We start from the raw sequence: 22056 nt of genomic DNA, 5'->3' as shown, positions 1-22056 counted from the left end.
GTAATAAATCAATAAAATGTGATGAATGTGTATAATTCTTATTAATAAAACGATTTGTTTACACATGTCGATCATTTTCTAATCTACTTTATAACAACTACCTCGAAGTATCTGCGTGTTTTGTGGAAACTAGATAAAAGGTTAAAACCTACTGATAATTAGGTCTATGTGATAAAGAGCACACTATCTCAAATTCTTAGGTTCAAAGTTCACAGCTGGGACACAGTGTCAATAAAAATGTAGCACCCCCCTGGACTTTTATTGTTTAATAGATTTCACACTGTACAATATTAGAAAACCAGATTAAGACCAGCTTGGCCATGTATTCACACCGTATTAATAGAGGGAAGACTTACACAGTGTTCACTATATTGCTGGTTTTCTTGAAGCGCGACTGTGAGCACCAGGATTATGTGGTATGAGGTGTTAGTCTTTGGACTTAGTGGAGCACCATGTTTTCAAAACTCAGCTGTAGGTTGGTTCAAGATTTTCTTTGAGGCCATGCAGATGAGAAACAAGTGAGATCACAACGGATTTCTGTGTTGGCCTTTGTTTCTGGCTCATATTGAATCGGTGAACTCAAAATGCCTCACACCAATGTAAAACCACTATTCCTATTTACAATAATTCCGCTTTCTCTTCTTCAGCAATTTAAATACCAGCCATGAGAAAGGTGTCTCACATACCACTGATAAATGCCATCAATCTGCAAAGGTGAGAATTTAATTCTAGTTGTGTTATGTTGCTAAGAACAATAAAGATTCAAAAAGGTTTTCATATTTTATTGTCATTTCAATACAGTTAAAATTTGTTATTCTTTATACAAAAATAATAGATTTATGATCACATGGGAGACAAAGCGCATGCGTTTACGGGAGAACTTTTGAGCTTTGGTAACACATTATTTACAAAAGCAGCTGTTCCAAATATACAAAAGTTGGAAATCAAAAACAATAAATATCTGCAAAATATGACTGTAGGAATGACAGTCATGCTCCTGATTTTTTTACTACCACACATCACACCTTTGTCATAAATCCTTGAAAAAAAAAAAAGTACATACATTATTGTACATGAATGAGAGTGTGACTTATCCTTGTTATGAAACATTTAGGGGCTTGTCCTTGAGTAAAGATAAATCGGTCGCCCATCCAGGTTAATGGATATCACAGGGTGAGCTGTACACGTTTCACAGTCTCTTCAGTGTGTTATGGGTTCCTGTCACTCAGATGGTGGAGTCCAGATTTTTTTCTTTTCACATTCAAGTTTGGAGACTGAAGCAGTAAAGGTATTAGAACACGGTTCACATCACCACTGACTGCTGAATGGACTGTGTTTTGCCTCCTTATAATTTTTTAACCCTGTGATGTGTGAGGGGAATAATCATGGTGATTTCATCACTTGTGCAGTGACATGCTGCAGTGGAAGACAACAGGTGGTTTCACAACACCCTGATGCGAAGACTTTGTTGATCAGCTCTTAAAGGGTTCATCCACTCAAATATGACCACCTTCTCTCATTTCCTTCTGTTCTTTCTGAGATGTGTGATGTGTCTAACAGTATCTGGAGACCAAGACTCGATACCAGCTCACTGTCTAGTCCAAATTCTGACAGTCTTCACTCATTACAAATATCATGTACTATAGAGAGATAGACAAACATCCAACAAGTTGGATCCAACATCCTGATCTTGTGTCCTCTGTGGTTATTAGAGTTATTTCTGTGTGTTAGCTGAGGGTGCTGCAGAAGAGGATGCTACCACACTGACTATAGACTGACTGAGGGACCCTTTGTATTTTGTCTTTTGCAGGCTACTTGCTCTGCCTCCAGCATTTAGAGCTGATTTCAGGTGGAGTGTCTTCATGGCGCCGCTTCTGCGTGGAATGCCTTTCTGCATAAAAATACACAGAACATACATCAATTTTATTTAGTATCAACTGGTGATGTTATGCTTCATAATAAAGCCCTAATAAAGCCCTACTATTCAGATACCAGTTCTCACACCCCAGATAAATCCCACTGGTCAATAATATCAAATATTGGATATCAAGCTGTCAGCTTAGTCAAATCTTATGGGAATTAATCTTAGCCATGACTGTGAAGACTTCAGTAAATAAAAAAGTATCTTGTCTGCATTGTACTAAAACATATGCAAAGATGCATACCGGTTCGAGGGGTTCCTTCTCTTATGGATGGGTCTTCAGAAGACCCTCCTGGACTTAGATGGGTCTCTGTGTTGACTCCTGCGACATTACCACAATTATTGGGGTTGGAAGGTACTGTTGCCAGCAGACCTAGAGAGAGAGCAAAAGCTTTTTAATTTACCCACAACATGAAACTCATTTGTGTAAATAATAAAGAAACATTCATTTCTTCTTTGACATTAAGTGAAAAAGGGTCTTTAGAGAAAAGACCCCAACACTGAAAGCATATAAAGTTGCTGATTGGTGGTAATGTTGTTGTGGTAATTATTGAAGAACCAAATCACTGCAATTTTCTGCACCAAGGTCAAGGAACGGTGCGACACCAATTAACACTGCGATATGTGAAAACTATTAATACACCATGCCAACATCAAGCTGTTATGAGTGGAGTGTGATCTAGTGAAGTTGACACAGATGCGTATGAATAATATTTGCAGAGGGCAGAATGTGACAATTACATTTCACATATTATTCTTACAAACTGTTTTAGACTTGTTCAGTTGCTAATGTGGTCAATAAAATATCAGCATTACTTCATGCATGTTGTCTGTCCCCTGCCAAATTTGAGTCAGTCACAGCAATGCAGTAGTGATTGATGTTCATAAGTTTGAAGGAAACAGAATGTGAGCCTTTTGTGTTGTATGAGGTTGGATCTAATTACACAGCCATCAAGGGGAATGTTGGCATTGATAAAAATATGTATATGGCAAAATAAAATAATTCATTAACAATATATTACAATTCTAGATATTAAAAATTAAGTTTTTATATAACTGTATTTATCTGGGTGTGTGTTGTATCAGTTTCTGGGCCATGTGCCTACCCAGTCCTCTGTAGCAAGAGAGCTGCTGGTAGATTTGCTTCATCCGCTCTATGTTGATGCGGCTGGCCTCAGCGTGGTTGGCCATAGGCTTGGGATAGTGGACACCTATTATACACTTGGCTGCCTTCTGCACTTCCTCCGGGGCATTCCATGGATCATAGATGTATCTGGCTGGAAAACCCCTCAATATGGGCAAATAACGACTAGAAACATAGAAAAATAATGGCATGATGTAAGTTACTACATAATAATATAGTACACTACACCAATATGTGAAAACCTTGTCTGAGATGTTACAGATGAATGTGCCTAATTAGATATGCTGGTGTTCAAATACCATTAAAAGTGTGAAATGCCCATTTTTTATTACTGTCACTAGAAATAAAGTTGCTCAGTTTTCATTGCTATTTACCATTTACCACACATGATCACATTTCACATTTAGGAAAGCCTCTGTGGTGTGACACAGATAGACTTTAAACAGAAGTTATCAAACAAAAACAAACAAACAAAAATGATACACAATTTTAAACAATTTGTTGATATTTTGGGATTTAAGGTGCAACTATGACAAAATAATTTCTACAAAATGAGGTTACAACAGAGCACAAGTTAACCATGACATAATATTTCCCCAATAGTGGGATCCTGAAAACCCAGTGTTTTTTATTTCGCTGACGGAGATATACACTGACTGACCGTATGTAGTCTCCGTTGGGGTCAGTGCGTCGTCCAAATCCCACTGGGCAATAGCAGTGGAAAAACTGCTGGAAAAATGAACTGCACGAGAGCCACATCCAGCTGCCAGCATTTACACTCCAGTCTGCATCCAACAGCAGTTCTTCAAAGACCTGTACGTTGGAAAGTTGCAACAATGCATGGAATTAATGGTAATATAAGTAAGAAGCATCTTGATGTGCACATATTTGACTGATTCTTTCTTTTCTTACCTTCATGCCCTCCTCCCAGCTGATCCAGAGGTCTCCTCTGGTGAGGAAACAGGCCACAGCATGCCTCGCCAAGTGATGGATCCAGCCTTCCTGTCTCAGCTGAGTCATAATGGCGTCTATCCAAGGGAACCCTGTCCGTCCCTCTGCCCACTTGGCCAATGCCTCTGGGTTTCGGTCCCAGGGGATCTGGACACACACAGGGTTTCCCTCCATCTTGTCAAAGCAGGGGTTGTTGGCAGCAGTCGTATAGAAGAATTCCCTCCACAACAGCTGGCCATACAAGGAAAGTGGTGGGGTGCTGTTCTTCTTGACCTGACAGAATAGAGCACACAAAGATAGCGGGATTACTCAACTTTATCATCTGCATGATAAACTTGACTTTGACTCCTTCACAATCACGCAATCTCCAACCATTAAAATTTAAACAGAAAAAAAATAGTTGTGGAGATCATGACATCAAAATTCAACGGACAAAGTCAATTAACTTGTATCATAGTGTACTGCATAGGCTTATGAATCAAACATAGATTTATAGATCTCAGCAAAACAAAACATAATGAAAAGTAAAATACCTCGTTCCAAATATACAGTAAATGGTTCATGTTGTGTGTATGGTTAATTATACCTTTCTGTACAGATCAGTGAGTTTGAAATAAAAGAGCCGACAGGAGAGACATCCAAAGCGCAGGTAGGGACTGAGGCCTGTGGGACTAGCCAACAGGGAGTTGGCGTTCATACGTGGGCGCTCAAAGTTTGCCACCCATGCCTGTAAAAAGATGGTCAGTTAGCATCAACTGTGATTGTTGAGAAACTGAATAAATGGTGAAGAAGCAGTCCATCACCTATTTCTGGAATAAACAGGGTCTCTGCAAATGTTGTTCTATTTTTAATCTATCTTTAGGTGTTTTGAGGTAGTATTTGAATTTCCACTGAACGCAGATAGTATGAAAGCAATTCGATGAATGGACCACAGCATTACAGCTAATAAACTGGCCTGGGTGTTTGTGGAGACAAAGCCAAAAGCAATTTTAACTTGATTTATTTATTGATTTGTTCATAAAAATTTCCTATCACCTTTCTCTCCAGGTGCCGCTCTAGTCTCATGAGGCCTTCTGTTTCTCCGCCTGGCCATACTGCTGTGGTCAGGCCCTCTGTCTCAAAACCTGAAAAGGCACAATATACAAATAGATATTCAAACATTCTTCAAATGTTGTGACTGCCACTCAAATATTCATTTCTTTTGTCTTTGGGATCTCTCTGATTTTAGCTTGATATTAAAGAAGTGGACAGCAGCTTAGTTAGACTGAAATTAGGTGATTGATTGGGTTAGTTGAAATATTCCACCTCTTTACTCTGAAAATCTCTACGGTTGCTGTGGGTGTATATAGCCACAACAACTGGAAGGATTTCATTACATCTGGACCATTATGTAAACTACAACATCACTGGTGAGAAGAGAAATACACCCGCCATGTAGTAATTCTGGTGATTCTAGACAATAAGAGTCTATATTTTACGTCAGACAACATTTGAGCTATACAAAAAAAACAGTAAACTAATGCAAATACACTACACACAACTTACCAAGCTCTTCCAAGGAGGGTACACCAAACTTCTCATCATGGTCTTCACTGATGGGTGTGGCACATGTTTTAAGGATTTCAGATGTGATTGTCTCTGCAGGCAGCTCAACGGCATCCATGCGGTTGATGAGTGCCTGGAAGTGCTTGTATGTAAGAGGAGGTTGCCCACCATTGAGTTCTATGATCCTTAGAGTAAAGAGAAGAGAAAAATGATTTACAGGCAATCAATACATGTCTACAGTAATACACTGACCAGGCAGTCACAATCCACAGAATCAGATTTGTTACTATGGGACATTAAGGGAAAGTATTGTCTCAACTAATGCCTTCACTCACTTGTCCAGATTGTAGAGGGTGTGTGAAATCCGCACCATGACCTCTACACCAGCCTCACTGGCTAGTTTTTGGATGGCAGCATCACGCTCCCTGCCAAATGGCTCAGAGTCATATTCATAAGATAAATGGGTGATTTGCCATTCCTGAAAAAGAATGCAATACACACACATTAGTGTATTATTCTGAACAGAAACATATATAAAAAGATGGCCCGACATGTCCATCTCCTATTAAAATGTTGTAAGCAACAAATTATAGTTATTAACGTAAAAGCATGTTCAGGACCATATGCAAGACCATACTGTGTCTATGTAACTGTAGTTACATATACAAGTTTGTTGGAGTATCAAAGTGCTGTTTTTCACTGTTTGTTAACCGATTTATATTCAAGCGCAGCGTAGCAAATGAAATTGTAAGATTTTATCTTCCATTTTATTTTAGCTTTCATACCTTAAAAAGACGAGGGAAGACATCTGTAGGCTGGCCTCTGATGACAAACAAGCGAGAGTTGAGTTTGCGCAGGCTGGCATCCAAATCCTCTAAACATTGCAACAAAAACCTGGAACAGACAGAAGGATCAACTAAGTGATTGTACATGCCAGATAAGCATGGTTAGATAAAATACAATCATGAGACCACTAATCATAGCCATAGCTAATCTGGTAACATGAAAGATGACAGGGATGTCTAAACTGCCACTGCTGCATCAAGCAAGAAAACAAGCGTTACATGGGTGACATATCACAAGACTCCCAGTTTAACAAGAAAAATAGAAATAGACTCCTAAAGTGTCTTAAAAACTAATAATTTTTATATTCTCCATTTTTTGCTGAAAGCTACCTGTCAGCAACTGCTCCACAATATTTGGCAGCTGTAACTATGGCTAAGTTTGGGAAGACGCAGACAGAATGCACTTCCTTAGTTTAAAATTTAATGCCCTATAACTTGCAGAATTATTGTTTTCACAACTAAAGTTTGCCGTGTTAATACCAACATATCAATTGTGCAAGTTTGGCAGGGGGCAGGATGATAATCCCTAATTGTTTGTTTTTTGTCTGCATATGTTTCAAGTTAGTGTGTGCTGTCAGCTGTTACTGATAGCTACAAGTGTGTCCATGTGAAAGACCCAGAGTTACGTGTCATGCACATACATAATAGTGCACATGCTTGCACATGTGTCACTAGTCCGCTGATGCACATACTATTATAATATAACATTACTGCGTACTCGCAGTAGCATATTAGTAATATGCTAAGAACCAACATAGAAGTGAAGGATGGGCAAAAGGTTTTTGTTTTTTTTTGTTTTTTTAAATCTAAAATGCAATTGTTAAAAAGGAATTCAAAGTGCTTCACATCTGCATAAATGCAAATTTTTCAGTATTATAAGACCACATCAACTACAATTAGCACAAAATGTCAAATGTGGACTTTGTCTTGGTGGACTTTACAAACCGCTCCACACCTACATCTTCCATGCTAAGACCCTCAAATCGGATAGGGACCATATTATTAATGAACAAAGTGCATGAATCAGAAAATTCAAGTTTGTTGAAAAGGAACAGGCAAAAATATGAAAAAATATGCCTTTTGAGCCTCTTAATGGCTCCTAAGTTTAGACTTTTTCTACTTTGCTTTAAAACTATAAGGTGCAGGTGTGGATAATAAGCTCCTGTCTCAAACACTGTGATGTTCTTATAATCAATACAACTGTTGCAAGAAAGGATTGTCTGATAATTAAACTCTGCATATTCCTGCAAAGGTTTTTTAGAATCCCCATCTGAAATCTAAATAAACTATCAAACTATAATTTGTATTTTCTTGTGTTATTTTCCAACATTTGTTATTATCCATGAACAATCTTTTGTTGTTTTGTTACAAATGTGATAATTCTACTCTTATTATGTTTATTACTGAGGTTATAGTTGGTGGTGGAGAAGTTGAGTGCAATATATTAGGGTGTGTTTCTAAAAACAAACACTTTGTAATATAATGTCTCTAATATGACTCTACCACCCACTTTGACCTCAATAATAAAGTTATTGTGAATGTAAGTGTCGCTATTGTACAGTATGTAAAAAACTGGGCGGTTATTTCGTCTAGCAGCTCACTTTAGAAAGCTGCAAAACAATATGGTATGTATGTAACGATCTACAAACGGTGTGTACATAGCAAATGAAATGTAACTGACTAAATGGGTGGGGTTGTGCAGTCTGGTGAGGGTGTGTGTTTAATGTAGGTCAAAGCTGTGAGGGGGTGTGATGTAATGGCCATAACACACTGACCCAATTTCTCAGGCTTCCATTCAGAGCTGAACAGTCGAGTTAGTAAGTGGGAAAAATGACCTATATATTTGTGGTGGTTAGATACCATGCTTGCTGCCGACAGCTTTTACGTGTCTTAACATCTTGCTTTCACTTTTGTGATTGGCATGATATACTGTACTGGATAATGATGTTTATTAGACATCTGAGCCTTTAAATCAGGATTTATGAGGCTAATCAAAACCATGAGAACATACGATGAAGGAATCCTGATTGTTTATGGGTGGATTTGCAAAATTATCTAGTAGTTAAGCAGTTGGCCCATAAGAAAACAGTCATTTTGTACTGCTTCTTTCCGTCTTTATCTGGATTTCCCATCATTTTTTCTATGTACAATAAAAATATATAAAATATATATATAAAATATACACTATATGAGCAGCGTTTCATGTCTAGGCCATTGATTCTGATATTTCTGTCTAATAAAGTAGATCAACCCCACAAGTAGAGATAAAGCAAAAGCAAACAAGTTCAATCATGCCTTATGGATGACGCTACATTGTGTGCATGGTTTTCAAACAACTAAAAACAGGCCACAGTCTAAAGCCTGAAGAACTGAAGGCATAATTCTCTGTACAGTGAAGTGAGTTTGGAAACCACAGATTATATAGTGATGGTTCAACAGTTTTTTTTTTTCAATTAGACGTACAATGGCAAGAAAAAAGTACATGAACCTTTTGGAATTTCATGTTTCTGTCATCTGTCAAAAAATGTGATTTGATCTTCATCTAAGTGAAAAGTATTAACAAATATAATGTACCTAAAATAATGACCAAAAAAAAAAATCTTATCTTTCATGCCTTTATTGAGAACAACCATAAAATAGTAATAGTGGAAAAACTATGTGAAGCCTTGGAATTAATAACCTGTGGATCCCCCTTGGCAGCAATAACCTCAACCAAGTGCTTTCTGTAGCTGTGGATCAGACCTGCACATTGTTCAGGAGGATTTTTTGTCCATTTTTCCTGCAGAACTGCTTTAGCTCTGTCATATTCTTTGTCTTATGTGTGGCTCTCTTAAAGTCTTCCATAGCATCTCTATTGGGGTTAGGTCTGGGCTCTTACTTGGCTGCTCCAGTGGGCAGATTTTGTTTTTCTGAAGCCATTCTGTTGTGTGTTTTGTGTCATTGTTCTGTTGCATCACCCAACTTCTACAGAGTTTCAGCTGACTTACAGACATTTTCACATTATACTGAAGGATTTTTTGATACACTTGGGAATTCATCTTTCTCTCAATCACTACAAGTTGGTCAGACCCTGATGCATCAAACCAGGCCCAAATCATGATATTTCCTCTACCTTACTTTATGATTGGGATGATGTTTTTGTGATGATGTGCATTGCCCCTTTTACACTAAATGTAGTGCTGTGGGTTCTTTCAAAATAGTTTAATATAGTTTCATCAGTCCACAAAACATTTTCCAGTACTGCAGTGAAGTGTAGCTTTGGCAAACTTTAGGCATGCAGCAATGTTCTTTTTAGTAAGCAACAACTTCCTTTATGTCTTTATGGTGTCCTTGTTGCATGTTTTTCCTACTGTAGACTCATGAACACAGATGTTAGCCAGTTCCAATGATGCTTTCAAATTTTTGGTTGTCACTCAGCGTTGCTTCTTTACCTCAAGAAGACCTTGTTGTGCTCGTGGGATCATTTTGACTGGCCGCCCACTTCTTGGTAGAGTAGCCACAGTCCCAAAGTGTCTCCATTTGTAGATTATTTGCCTAACTGTAGACTGGTGAATTTCTAGAGTCTTCGACATTACTTTGTAACCCATTCCAGCTTTTTGTAAATCAACTATTCTTAACCATAGATCCTCTGAAAGCTACTTTTGGTGAGGCATAATAACATAAGCGTATTCTTTTGTCAGTCAAAGTAGCTCTAGTCCACACTTCCAAACTAATTTTCCTAACTTATACCAACACCTGACTTCAATTCATTTGTATGAGGTCATTATTCAATGGGTTCACATTCTTTTTCCACTCACACTGTGAGTTTTTTTAATGGTTGTGTCAAAGACATGATAGATCAGATTTTAGTGTTATTCATTTAGGCACATTATTTTTGTTTATACCATTGAGTAAGATAAGGCTCAGATCAAATTTTCTGATAAATTATTGCAGAAAACCATGAAATTCACAGAGGTTCACACACTTTTTCTTGCCAGTGTGTATGGATTAAATAGATTTAGAATTGACAGCAGGTAATAATACACAGTCAGTTAATCCTGTCACGTCTTAGCACACACATGATCAACTTCTGACATCCCTTCCTTTCCCTTACCTCCACCTGTTGATGCCCACATTGGAGGATCCTGCGAACCAGGGGTCCAGGATGTAGATGCAGCGCAAGGTATCCGCTCCCCTGATAGAGTCCCTCAGAGACGGATTGTCGTGCAGTCGAAGTCCCTTCCTGAACCAGTGGATGGTGTTGACCACCATGTTTCCAGTCTTATTTATTTGTCCTAGTTGGAGTTGTTTTCCCAAAACAACAAAAGACGCCCTCTTACGTTGTTTTGGTAGCGAAAACAGTCAAGTGTCCATTTACATCCGAGTAGGCAGTAATGTTATCGTTGTACGGGGTTTCGTTGGGTTTCGTGAAGAGGTTTTCTGACCTTATCCCTGCTCCATGAATGTGTCCACAGAGTTTGGCGTCCTGAGCAGCGGTGACTGCATGTGTGGACAACAGATGACCACAGAAGACGAAAGATAATAACAACACAGCTCCTGCCTCGACGACTAACAACGATAAAGTCAACACATGTTGTGGAAATAAACCGATCACGTATCCGTTTCCTGTCAATACAGATAATTTAGCTCGGTTGTTTTGATTTTCGTCAGCGACCGCACGAGGCGCGGGTGAAGCCCGTGTTAGCTCGAGGAACGCACAATCCCGCAAATGGTTTCCGGTTTGTTTCCACGTGTAGCGTCAATCTACCCGGACACCTACACAAAGTAAACACACAGTGGACTCACCGGCGCCTTAAACCGTGCGTATGTTATGTAGTCGTCGGCCGTGCGAGCTGTTCTCTGCGTGTCTCCAGATCCTCCTCGAGTAACACTGGGGGAGGAGCGCGGCGCTCGGATTGGTCGGAGCCAGCTGTTATGAAACCGCGTCTCTGTCACGGTTCCGTAATGTGCCGTGTTTAGCTCGCTAACGCGTCGTCCACGGCCATTTAAAACGAGCCAAACGTCGATATTCTGCTGTATTCCCTCATAAACACACACCCGAGTTCGCTTTTCGGAGAGAATAAACCACAAAGTAGCATTAAAAAGTCTAATACAGGCAGCTAATCAGGGGCTTTGGATTGACTTACGTGGGACGCCTGCAAGTGCCCGGATGAGCACATGCACCGCGGCGAGGCGGGTCAAGGCGCGAGCTCTGCCTCTGGTCAGGTGTACCTGTGGTCAGCTCAGCCAAGCCCCGCCCCCCCCCGTCATCTGCAACCAATGACAGAAACACTAAGCTCCACTAATATATAACCACGCTGAGACTGCACGGTCACAGCACCACTAGAATATATGGTAGAGTTTAATCTGCTTTGTTCAATGTTGTTTTATTTACAGTAAAACGTCAACAGACTCACACATTATTATTAACATCTGCAGCTTTAAATGATGTTATCAGCTGAATTTGTGTCTGACTCCATGTTATCATTTATTTGTTAGAGACAATCCAGTGGAGCTTTATCTTAACAGGACCACAGATTGTAAACAGGGCGTTGTGCGTACAGGTTTCACACGATGGATGGAGTTTTGTGAGCTATTTATCTTCTTCATACAAACAGTGTGTGAGAGGGATTTGAGAGATATGAACTCTCCTGGGCTTCTGCAAGCAACAAGCTTGTCATAAGGAAGTCAAGTCTGTGACTGTGGTTATAGTAACTACTTGCATATTCATCAGATGGGTTCTTACACATTTCTAACCCTGACAGGCATTTTCAGCTGCTTTGGTAACTACCTCTGTGACTTCCTCTTCTCTGATCACATATTCTTCACTTCTGGAGTAAATTATAAAGGATGCACCAATAAACCCACAACACACAAGTAAAGTGATCCAAAATAGGAGGAGGTGATAGATTAAAATATGACTCACCTACTACCTGATGAATGTTTTCTGACACAATTGAACCTTTAGAAATAGTTTAAGGATTAATTTTTTGTCATGGTCTGTGTGAAGGACAACTTCAGTCTGGTTAATGTTAAACCTCTGTTACTGGTCATGGCAGTAAGAGCTGCGTTTGCATGTAACTTTATAAATGTACACCAGATGGCAGCCTTAACCAGGGGTTGTTTATAAAAAGCTTCCAAATCAACTAGACACATTTTTAACAGTTCCATTTTTATTAGTTTACTTTTAGAGTTTTCTGATATTTTACCAATGTTTTACTTTTCTTTATTTTGTGGCACCATAGCGTTGCGCGCGCATTAACTATGACACCAACTGCGGCTTTTAACGAATCGTTTTACTGTCCAATGTTGTTCAACATCCTATCCTCATGATAAATTAGAACTATTCTGATAAATGTTACAGTACATGTTTATAAAGCTATGTAAATATTAATAATAAGCAGTCTAACTGAGCAGAACAGGATATCCTCTGTCATTGATCAGCACCTTAATTTAGTGCCTTTGCATTGAAAACACTATTTGCACATGCCACAAAGTAGATACAGCTCAGATTGAGAGGAATGTCATTTATTTTGTTCACTTTAGCTAAATCTGACGTGGTGGTGTTAGACTACATGGTTTCAGGATCACCAAAATTATAAGAATGCAATGGGACAAATTTGAAATAAGACTAGTTGCAGTGTAGTGTGGTGCATTACACTAGTGCAGTATATTAGACCAACCAGGGTTTTAACGGGAAAAACACTTTTGCCACAAAGCACTTTTCTCTGTCTCATTCTGAGTTGTGCTCTTTCTGACATGTTGCTCTCCCCAAATTACATTTGATTAAAGCAGTCCCTCAGCTGGAAGGACTAATTTGCACCAAATGTAGATTTGAAGCTGTGATATTAAATTATCCTCCAGGATTACAAAAGACCTTCGAGACCTACCTGCTTCAGTGACAATGACTCCAAAGTTCTTGGCTTCCTAATTATTATAGGATTTTGTTTCTCAAAGGATTGAGCTGTCAAAGAGCAACCAGTGAGGTAACTGAGATAAATTAATGGGATTCATTTATTTTATAATTTAAACGGAGAGAGAGAGAGAGAGAGAGAGCTGCAAGTTTGACTTCACAACACCAGGGTTCACTGTTGCTCCAGAGATTCCTCCAACTGAACAAACTACAGTCTCACTGCATATGAGATGAAAACTCAGCTCCACTCAGCCAGATCAGTAAGCAATCGTCAGATGTTCAAGTAATTATTTTTACCAGCAGTTTAGATTATTTGCACCCCTCAGGGAATAAAAGACCTAAACGTTTCAGACTCATTTGCACTAAACTGGTTTTGTCAGTATTACAGTAAGACTGCAGTTATTTTAAGTTTCATTCAAATTAAACCACATACCTCACTTTTAAATTGCACTTGCTCATGTACATCTTGGCTTCAATTGAAATTATTGCAGCAAATGTGGACGAGGATTCATGCGGATCCCACAGAGCCAGAGGCTAAGGCTTTATAGGGAAAAACAAAACGGCTGTAGACCACGTGAGTGATCCCAGCAAATGACCTTGAAAGTAATTCAGATCTTTTCAATGACTTCTCCTCTGGTGGAACAGAGAAGGATACATTATGCATGCAATCTATTATTAATGGTCTTGAGTCATGTTACCATCAGACATGGGCCCTCAGAAAATATCTGAAAAGCATGATCTTCTGGAGTCCTGTAAACAAGGTTATGTAAACGCAGCTAATTCCACATGATGAGTGATTTATTATTTACAGTAATCTCTGTTTTTTTTTTTTACATAGCTTTACAGCACTTGAAGAAGTGATTCCAAAGTTCTGAGAAGTTTAGTTTTTCCAAACGAAGGTTATAGAGAATAAAAAAAAAAGCAGCATTGTGCTGTTCACTGTTTACATGACCTTTTATTAATAAGCCTTATGATGAGCGATACCATTGATTTTTATTGATTCACTGAAGCCATCCAATTAAAACTCCTTGCTGCTTCATCCCGAGAAGCCATTGGCTGACAGCTGCTCTCGGTTCACCTCAGCCCCACCTCCATCTGTCAGGCACTGCGCTTGCACGGCAGTGTGCGACTGTTGATGCGCTGTAGTGACACACTACTCTCTAACTTTATAGGACAACGTTGGATTTACTTTTCCTAAAAAAAAAAAACCTCTCTATTTATTAGCACTGCTCGTGCGAATACGCCACTGTTTTTTTAATATTTTCCTCCACTTTTCCCAAGCCCTCTTCTACAGTATGAAGTGCAGTTATGGCAAGGAGTAGCAAGTCAGCAGCGAGGACCCTGGAGGATTTGACGCTAGACTCTGGTTATGGTGGAGCCGCTGACTCCTTCAGGTCTTCCAGTGCGTCGCTGTGCTGCTCAGATGCACATGGAGCGAATTACTGGCATTTAACCGACTCGATGCACAGTCGACACAACAGTCTGGACACTGTTAACACGGTCCTGGTCGAAGACGCCGAGATCCTGGAGTGCACCGTGCAGTGCGCTAAACTACCCGAGCTAGAGGATGTGCCGTGGAGCCTCGGGGAAGTGGCGAGCGCACTGAGCAGGGACGAGGAGATGAGCATCCCGACAGCCCCGCAGGACGTCCTGCTGAGGCTCTCAGTGCTGGTCAGCAGGGCCCTAGTCAGGGTCGCCAAGGAGGCGCAGCGCCTGAGCCTGCGTTACGCCAAGTGCACCAAATATGAGATCCAAAGTGCCATAAAGATCGTCCTGTCCTGGACCGTCTCGATGAACTGCATCAGCGCGGCCCTCGGTGCCTTGTCCCTGTACAACATGAGCACGGAAGAGGACAAGTACAGCCGCGGCAAGTCGGTGCGTTGCGGGCTCACCTTCAACGTCGGGAAGTTCTTCAGGTGGATGGTCGACAGCAGGGTTGCGGTCAGGATCCACGAGCACGCCGCGATCTACCTGGCGGCGTGCATGGAGAGCATCTTCCGCGAGGTGTACGCGCGGGTGCTTCGTAGCGCGCTGCTGGAGCGGGATAACGGCATCCCCAAGTTCACTGTAGAGACCCTGGAGCAGGCTGTCAACAGCGACGCAGAGATATGGGGGTCTCTGCAGCCCTGGCAACACCTGATCTGTGGGAAAAATGCAGGCGGTGAGTTATGAATACTGTAAGTCACTGCAACAGGGTCGCTCCCCACTCCACATCCTTTCCTGGCATTCACTAAATTTCAACTGCTATGCTTAGTCCCTCACTTGTAGAGATCCCTTCTCCTATATCTCCTATTCACTCCTCAATTATAAACGAGCATCTCACCTGTTAGCAGGTCAGTTAAAGGTTACACCACAATCTCAGAATTGCTCTTTTGTTGACTAACTGTTTACTCTAAATGGAAGAAATCAACCAAAGAGCATTTCTGAAACTGAAATATCTGCAAAGAGCTGCAGGCAGGTGATGACTGACTGAGTAGATATTACCTCTTGGGTCTTCTGTGCAGTGCATATTGTCATCACTATTCTCTCACATTTGGCTTTCACTTCATTCTACACTGTATGTGGCTTTTTTTTAAATATACAAAATGGTGACGCAGGGCTTTATATCCCGAGGCTTAATGCCTCACCCTGAGAGCTTTCAGTGAAAGGAGCTCTCTCTGTAGGTTTCCTTCAATGGGCCTGAAGAGGTGAGTTTATTCTTTTCACCCAAAGAGGAGGGAGTCGTTCATTTCTGTGTCCATTTGCACATACGAGTATGGACAGTACCTCCCTGGTAGTTTTCACACTGGCTGCCCAAGTGCTAAGGAATACTTTTTGGGGTGTGCTTGTAATTGTATTCAGACTTCTCCACCGCTTAACCAGCAATAAATCACGAACCACTCCAACGCATGCTTGCCCCCTGTTTTGATGGATGTTGTAAAAGTGCTGCTGTGGCTCCTCTTGCAACAGGTTTACGTAATGAAAGGCCTTGGGGGACCTATGTGCTATCATGCATTATGCAGAGTGATGTGAATAAAACTGAGTTATAGAGTGAAGGAGAGAAAGCGAGACACAGAGAGAAAAAGTTAGTTAAGACTCTGCGACCGTATTGATGAATCACCAACAGAAGCCTGCCACCATGAGAAGAGCACTTCACATAACTGTAGCTCTTTGTTTCAGAGCTGCTGTGAAACCTTTTATTGAGCATACATGCCAGTTTGTTTACTCTCTCCATGCTTTTATTCTTAGAACACAGTATGATCGTAAGACTTCAGCTGCACAGTCAGAATCAAACGTGCACAAATGTGTTAACAGCATATGGTTTGCAATATGATCACATAGTGTGCTGTAATAAATGCCAATGTTCGGTCACTCTGCACACTCAGCCTGCTTGGTATGCAGTAAACTTCAGCTTCAGAAGAGGTGTGGTGAGTTTTTCAGTGGTGCGTTGGACCTGTCAATAGGAAGAGAAGCGAGAAAAACAGCTGGAGCATGTGGAATATTCATGTAATGCCGAAGGCTAGAAAATGAACTTGAGTCCATTTTGAGAAGTACAGTATAATGTTGTTCAATCATACTTGAGGAATGAGTAGTAGCTCCAAGCAAGACTTTTAAAGGGGCTATAATATTACTTAATACTGTATTACTCATAATATAAACATTATAGTGAAAATAGTGGGCTAAATGATGATATGTTTGAGTGTTGTTATGTGTTATTAGAAGGAAGTTTGTGGAAGATTTCATCCTCCACCACATTTCTTACTGTGACACTGCGGGACCTCTAAACCTCAAGATACCCTCTATCTGCAGCGACAGATAAGGCCAGGACACAAGCACATTATTTGATGTCTTCCCAGTGAAATCAAACAGTCAGTTAATCTGAGGGTGGGTTGACCTTAACCGAGCCTCCGCCCGCATCGCTCCATCCATCCTCTCTGCCAAGTCAGAGTAATTGAGGCGATTTTTCCATATTATATATACTAATGCTAGTAGCCCGGCTTTGTCAGGGACCCTTTATGAATATCCTTATTACATCTCCTCCATCACAGCTGATTTGCTTTTTGTAAACTTTATTGAACCTTTTAGCATCTACAGGATCCCTGAATAACAACTACAGTAAATAAATCTAAGGAGCTTTTTGGATTCCACAAAATATTAAAGCTATAATAATAGTTTTACATTTTTGGAGCAAGTTAGCTGAAAGGCCGATGCCAGTCTCATACCTGCATGTTAATTATAAAGGTACAGTATCAAGACTAATAGAAATATTTAGCCTGGCTCTGTCCAAAGAGAGACAAAATCTGCCCACCAGCACTGATAAAGATTACTAATTACCACGCTATGTCATGTCTGTTTCTTGTAAAAACATAGGGATAAAAACAACACTTGTAGTGTTACAGGGGATTATGTGCCAAACAATTTCTTGGCTGGGAGCTGAAGCATTCCAACTATTTCAAACAAGACCAGCTTTCAGGAAGTTATGGCCTCTGGTTAAGAAAGGTATAAGCTAATGCAGCTTCTCACCGTAGCCATAAATGTATCGTTCAGACATGAGTATCAGTCATTTAGTCATGTGACTTGCGTGGAGCCCTGGAGGGCAGAAAATGCTGAACACAATCATATAACTGCAGCACAGGTCTGTTAATTTTCCAGCTTTTCCAAGCAACAAAAATTTAGATCGTATATCAACAGAAGAAAAAAAAAAAAGATATGTGAATGAACTGCACTTGCGATATACAGCCCTATACCCACTGCAATATTTCAGACACAAAAAACTGCCAGGGCTTCACTTTCGCAGTGTCTAATGTTACACATGCGAGTCCCTCCCCCTTCTGCTGCTGCCAGGATGAAGTACAGGCAACTATATGTATTTTAATGTGAATGGGCTAATACTGCTGCCATTTGGCAGGTGAAGGACACACAGTACTGTGCAAAAGTCCTAGGCCACCATTACATTTATTTGATTTGGAAGTCCTTTTATAACTATATACATATTTATTTCTTAGTCTCTTTATTACAATACAATTAGAGCACATAGGAAACATGTACACAGTAATAAAAAACAGCTTCTGTAGGCTAAAGTGACAAATATTGAGTGTGACCTCTGTAGAGTAACCCGAAGAGGTCAATGACAAAAACAGGAGTGGAAGACCTGATAAGAAATGATGAGAATTATCTCAGAGTTTCTTTTTTGAGAGACCACATGAAATCCAGCAGGGACCTGGATCAGCATCTCGCTGCTTTATCTGGGCGCCAAGTTGATCCTTCCACAGTCTGAAGAAGCTCAAACAGGAATGTTTTTTTGTGGAAGGACAGCAGTCAACCATTTTTTGTGTTTCTAGTTGTTCTAATGTAAAAAAAAAACAACCACAGCTGATAAAGTGCCTAAGACTGTTGCACAGTGCTGTAAACCTTTACCCAGTGTCAGGTAAACCATTGCTACAGCTTAAATGACCCACCGCTGACAGTCTGGGTTACTGTGGAGACGATGGGCTGGGGATATTTAGTATCACTTGCATGTAATGGTTTGGAGAAGTGTGTTCACATGTAGTTCCCATAGACACGCTCTCTGAGAGTGATGCCATGTGAAAGCTATGATTTGGTAACAATCATAGATGGTAAATAAGTGATCTATGGCAATGCAAATAAGTATTTCCAAAACTGTTGCTTTAAGAAAAATCACAGAAGAGCAGTTCAATATGTACAGGAGGCTTTGCAGTTTTAGGTCTAAATATAGCATAGAGTGTGTGTTATGCATAGTGCATGGATTTATTTCATCAGTTTATTCAAACATTTGGAAAAAAGGCCCGTTGTTGCTTGTTTCGTTAACTGATATGTCAGTCCTCCAAACACAACAACACATCCCATGCTACATTTCCTATTCACGCCTACTGCAGCTCAGTTCGGCACTGGCACATCTAGCATATGGCAAGCCTCCCACACACACGCCCAACACACACACACACACACACATAGTCACTCACACATGCACATACTTCAAGATGTCAGGGGCTCCTTTCACCATGTCTGACTCAGTGTTATGTGCAGGTGGGTGTTGGGTTTCCCTTCCTCAACTATGGTATCCTGTCAGAACAGGAAACTACTCTACATGATGGAATATTTCTTATGGCTCCCACTAGACCCAGGAATACAGTGATTCTTTGATTTCCTTACATATGTATGTCTAGAGGAACATGATATCCAGTGCTCAAGGACTTATACCACCTTGAGGACAAGTTTCTAATCACACTTAGGTGTGAAATGACTTTCATGTCTGGGCAGAGCTGATTTGGATGAAAGATTTAAAGGAAATGGTTACCTTGAAGTCTGTTGTGGGTAATGTACATTGAAATTCAAGCCTAATTTTGTTTTGTGATGGTATTTTTTTTTCTTTTTAACATCATCAAGAAGCCAAACATGTATGACTTGATTCTGAAATATTTCCAATGCAGCTACAGATGACTTTCAGGACCTTTTTAGTAAAAGATCCACCATTTGGATAAGGTAATATGGTATTTGATTCTGATCAGATCAGTCATAAAGAGTTGTCGAGTCAATGAAGCCACAACTTACATCTTTGTGGTGCTGCTGCCAGTAACATTTTAAATAAGACACTGTTGAGGGATAATTTGAGATAATTTGAACAACTGGGCATTCTGCTCTGAGGCATTGTTCTCTCTTCTTACTCTTACCTTTTCTTGCTTGGAAAATATTCTTCACTATCACTGTCAGTAATCCACACCTCTTTTAGTCATGTCAAAAAACACTCTGGTAAATGTGGAAAATCACCAGCTGCACAGGCAAATTTGGGAAAAGTGCATACATAGAAATAGTAAATTACAGCAGTGTAACACATCCCCAGAGACCACTGCATTACACTGTGAAGTGTGTAACTGAGGTGGGATTTTCCATTTAAAGCCTTAAGTGTAAGGGCCAACCGTATCACATCACACTTTTGATTTAACATTCAGAAGTGAGAAATTGCTTTTCCCAGATACAGACATGATGTGTAAAAACCAGAACAAACCCTGCACTTGTTCAGAATATGATGTGTTTGCTATTACAACAGTGACACTTCACTGTTCTTGTACGACGTATCCTCGTGCTGTTATAGTAAGGCTGCACGGGGGGTGAGGGAGTGCAAATCCCATTCTGTTCTCAGGTCTTTTGTTCCTTAGATGATGTGTGAGGTCGGTGCCTGGTGCACACATGCTGTGGTGAAGGCAGACAGACAGGAATGACTGCCGCCTGCAGTGGTACCACTCTGCGCCGATGGAGAGCAGTCCCCATTATGTCTGGGAGCGGGAAAACAGCATAACTGTGTCAGGGAAACCCTTACACAGCAGTATACGCATTTAAAACAGGAATAGGCACATTCATGCCCACAGAGTCGGACAAAAGAAACAGTAGTGGTGGAGGGTAATGCTGATATGACATGGAACCTGGTCCAGCAGAAGAGCTCTAACAACGTCTACTGCTGTTGATTAAGACGAGACAGGTGATAGAAGTCTGTTAATTCTGCACGCAGCTGGCAGCACCTGTGATAGATCGGGTGTCTTTTCTTCTTGTGCAATCATCCTTTTTTCTTATCTTAACAGGCTTGTATAGAAAGTTTTAGTTACACTTACTTGTGTCGCTTGAGTTCTGCCATTCAGCTGCTGTGTATGTTGATAGATACAGTTGGTAGACGGGCATTAAGCTCCATATCATACCAGCTAGAGGGTGTGAGCATGAGTGCAGCCATAGTACATAGTAAAACTGACAAAAAAGTGATTCATGTTTAAGGCAGAATGGGTGAAAGTATCCCCTGTTATTTAAATATTTAAAGAAAAACAACAGAATATTAGCATCTGGGCCAGTTTAATCAATATTTATGAACTCTCTCTTCAAGGCTGAGCACCACAGCTCACTTCTGTGATGTCAGTGAAGAAAACACTGCTGGAGCTGCAGCTTGAACTAATTTAGTGGGTTTTTCTAATTTTCATGCTTGACCTTTTACACCATAATGAGATTTACTCCATTATAGACCTGACAGTGTCAACCCGGAGAGTGTGCCCTTATTGCTTTAAAATCACTCTGAATAATGTGTTTTACTTTACCATCAGTGGAACTGTTTCAATATTTTTATCTGTGGCTCACATTATCGAGGGAGCTGCAATTGCCTTATTTCTTTGGGAGAAAATTGTTTCTCTCTGGACAAAATCTTCTAGGTTATTTCTTAGGAGGTTTTTATAGAACACACATATTATATTCACCTTTACCGCTCTCAGTATTCTGTATTAGCCCTGGGTTAGGCAGCCTATAAGATGACAATATCTCCCGTTGGTAGACCAGAATAGGTTAACAATTAATCTGCACTATCCACTGAAGCCGTGGCTAAGAATGAATTGTTCATGATGTCAACTTTGGAAGAAAAGCAGAGGCAGAGAAAGAGGCACAGATGGCAGGGATCAAAACAGGAAAATCCATAAGAGAAGCTGCGGGTGACAGATGAGACCCAGACAAGCAATGTCTTATTCTTATTATAGAAGGAAGAGGAGTCTGAGCAAACAAGTACCAGCAAGTGGATTAGCTAGGTGAAGCATCAGTATTTACTGCACTGTTGTTTTTTTTTTTAATTTCAGCTCTGAAGCCCTGTTGTCATATAGGCGGTGGTTATCCTGCTTAAATAAGAGGCAGTCTGGCTGGAAATTATGAAGAATATACTGTTAAACAAGCTTTTGACTTGTTGACTTTGAAGTGAGCTGAGTGCTGGGCTCAATTCAAAGAACAGTGTTCT

General features: G+C 40.3%; 2 protein-coding genes across 3 annotated transcripts in view; one reads left to right on the top strand and one right to left on the bottom strand.

Annotated features, from left to right (window-relative positions):
• Positions 1–761: 761 nt before the first annotated feature.
• Positions 762–11560, bottom strand: cry1b (cryptochrome circadian regulator 1b). Its single transcript, XM_026365726.2, has 11 exons — positions 10500–11560; positions 6347–6455; positions 5897–6039; positions 5562–5746; positions 5052–5140; positions 4603–4743; positions 3978–4289; positions 3727–3878; positions 3028–3230; positions 2166–2294; positions 762–1891 (listed from the first exon to the last, which is right to left on the bottom strand). The coding sequence occupies exons 1-11, from the start codon at positions 10655–10657 to the stop codon at positions 1812–1814; spliced, it is 1701 nt and encodes a 566-aa protein (XP_026221511.1). The 5' UTR covers positions 10658–11560; the 3' UTR covers positions 762–1811.
• A 2874-nt stretch (positions 11561–14434) lies between these two features.
• btbd11b (BTB (POZ) domain containing 11b) overlaps positions 14435–22056 on the top strand; it is a 53049-nt gene continuing 45427 nt past the window's right edge. The window contains exon 1 of one of the 2 annotated variants that reach the window (XM_026365918.1): positions 14435–15459. In XM_026365918.1, coding sequence (XP_026221703.1) covers positions 14607–15459 — 853 coding nt within the window. In that variant the 5' untranslated portion in view covers positions 14435–14606. Of the gene's footprint in view, positions 15476–22056 lie in introns of both variants that reach the window. The other variant, XM_026365919.1, reaches the window with a different exon arrangement.

This window comes from Anabas testudineus, chromosome 6 (assembly GCF_900324465.2).
Source record: "Anabas testudineus chromosome 6, fAnaTes1.2, whole genome shotgun sequence".
Taxonomy (NCBI): Eukaryota; Metazoa; Chordata; class Actinopteri; order Anabantiformes; family Anabantidae; genus Anabas; species Anabas testudineus.
This window is presented reverse-complemented; position numbering and strand designations above follow the sequence as displayed.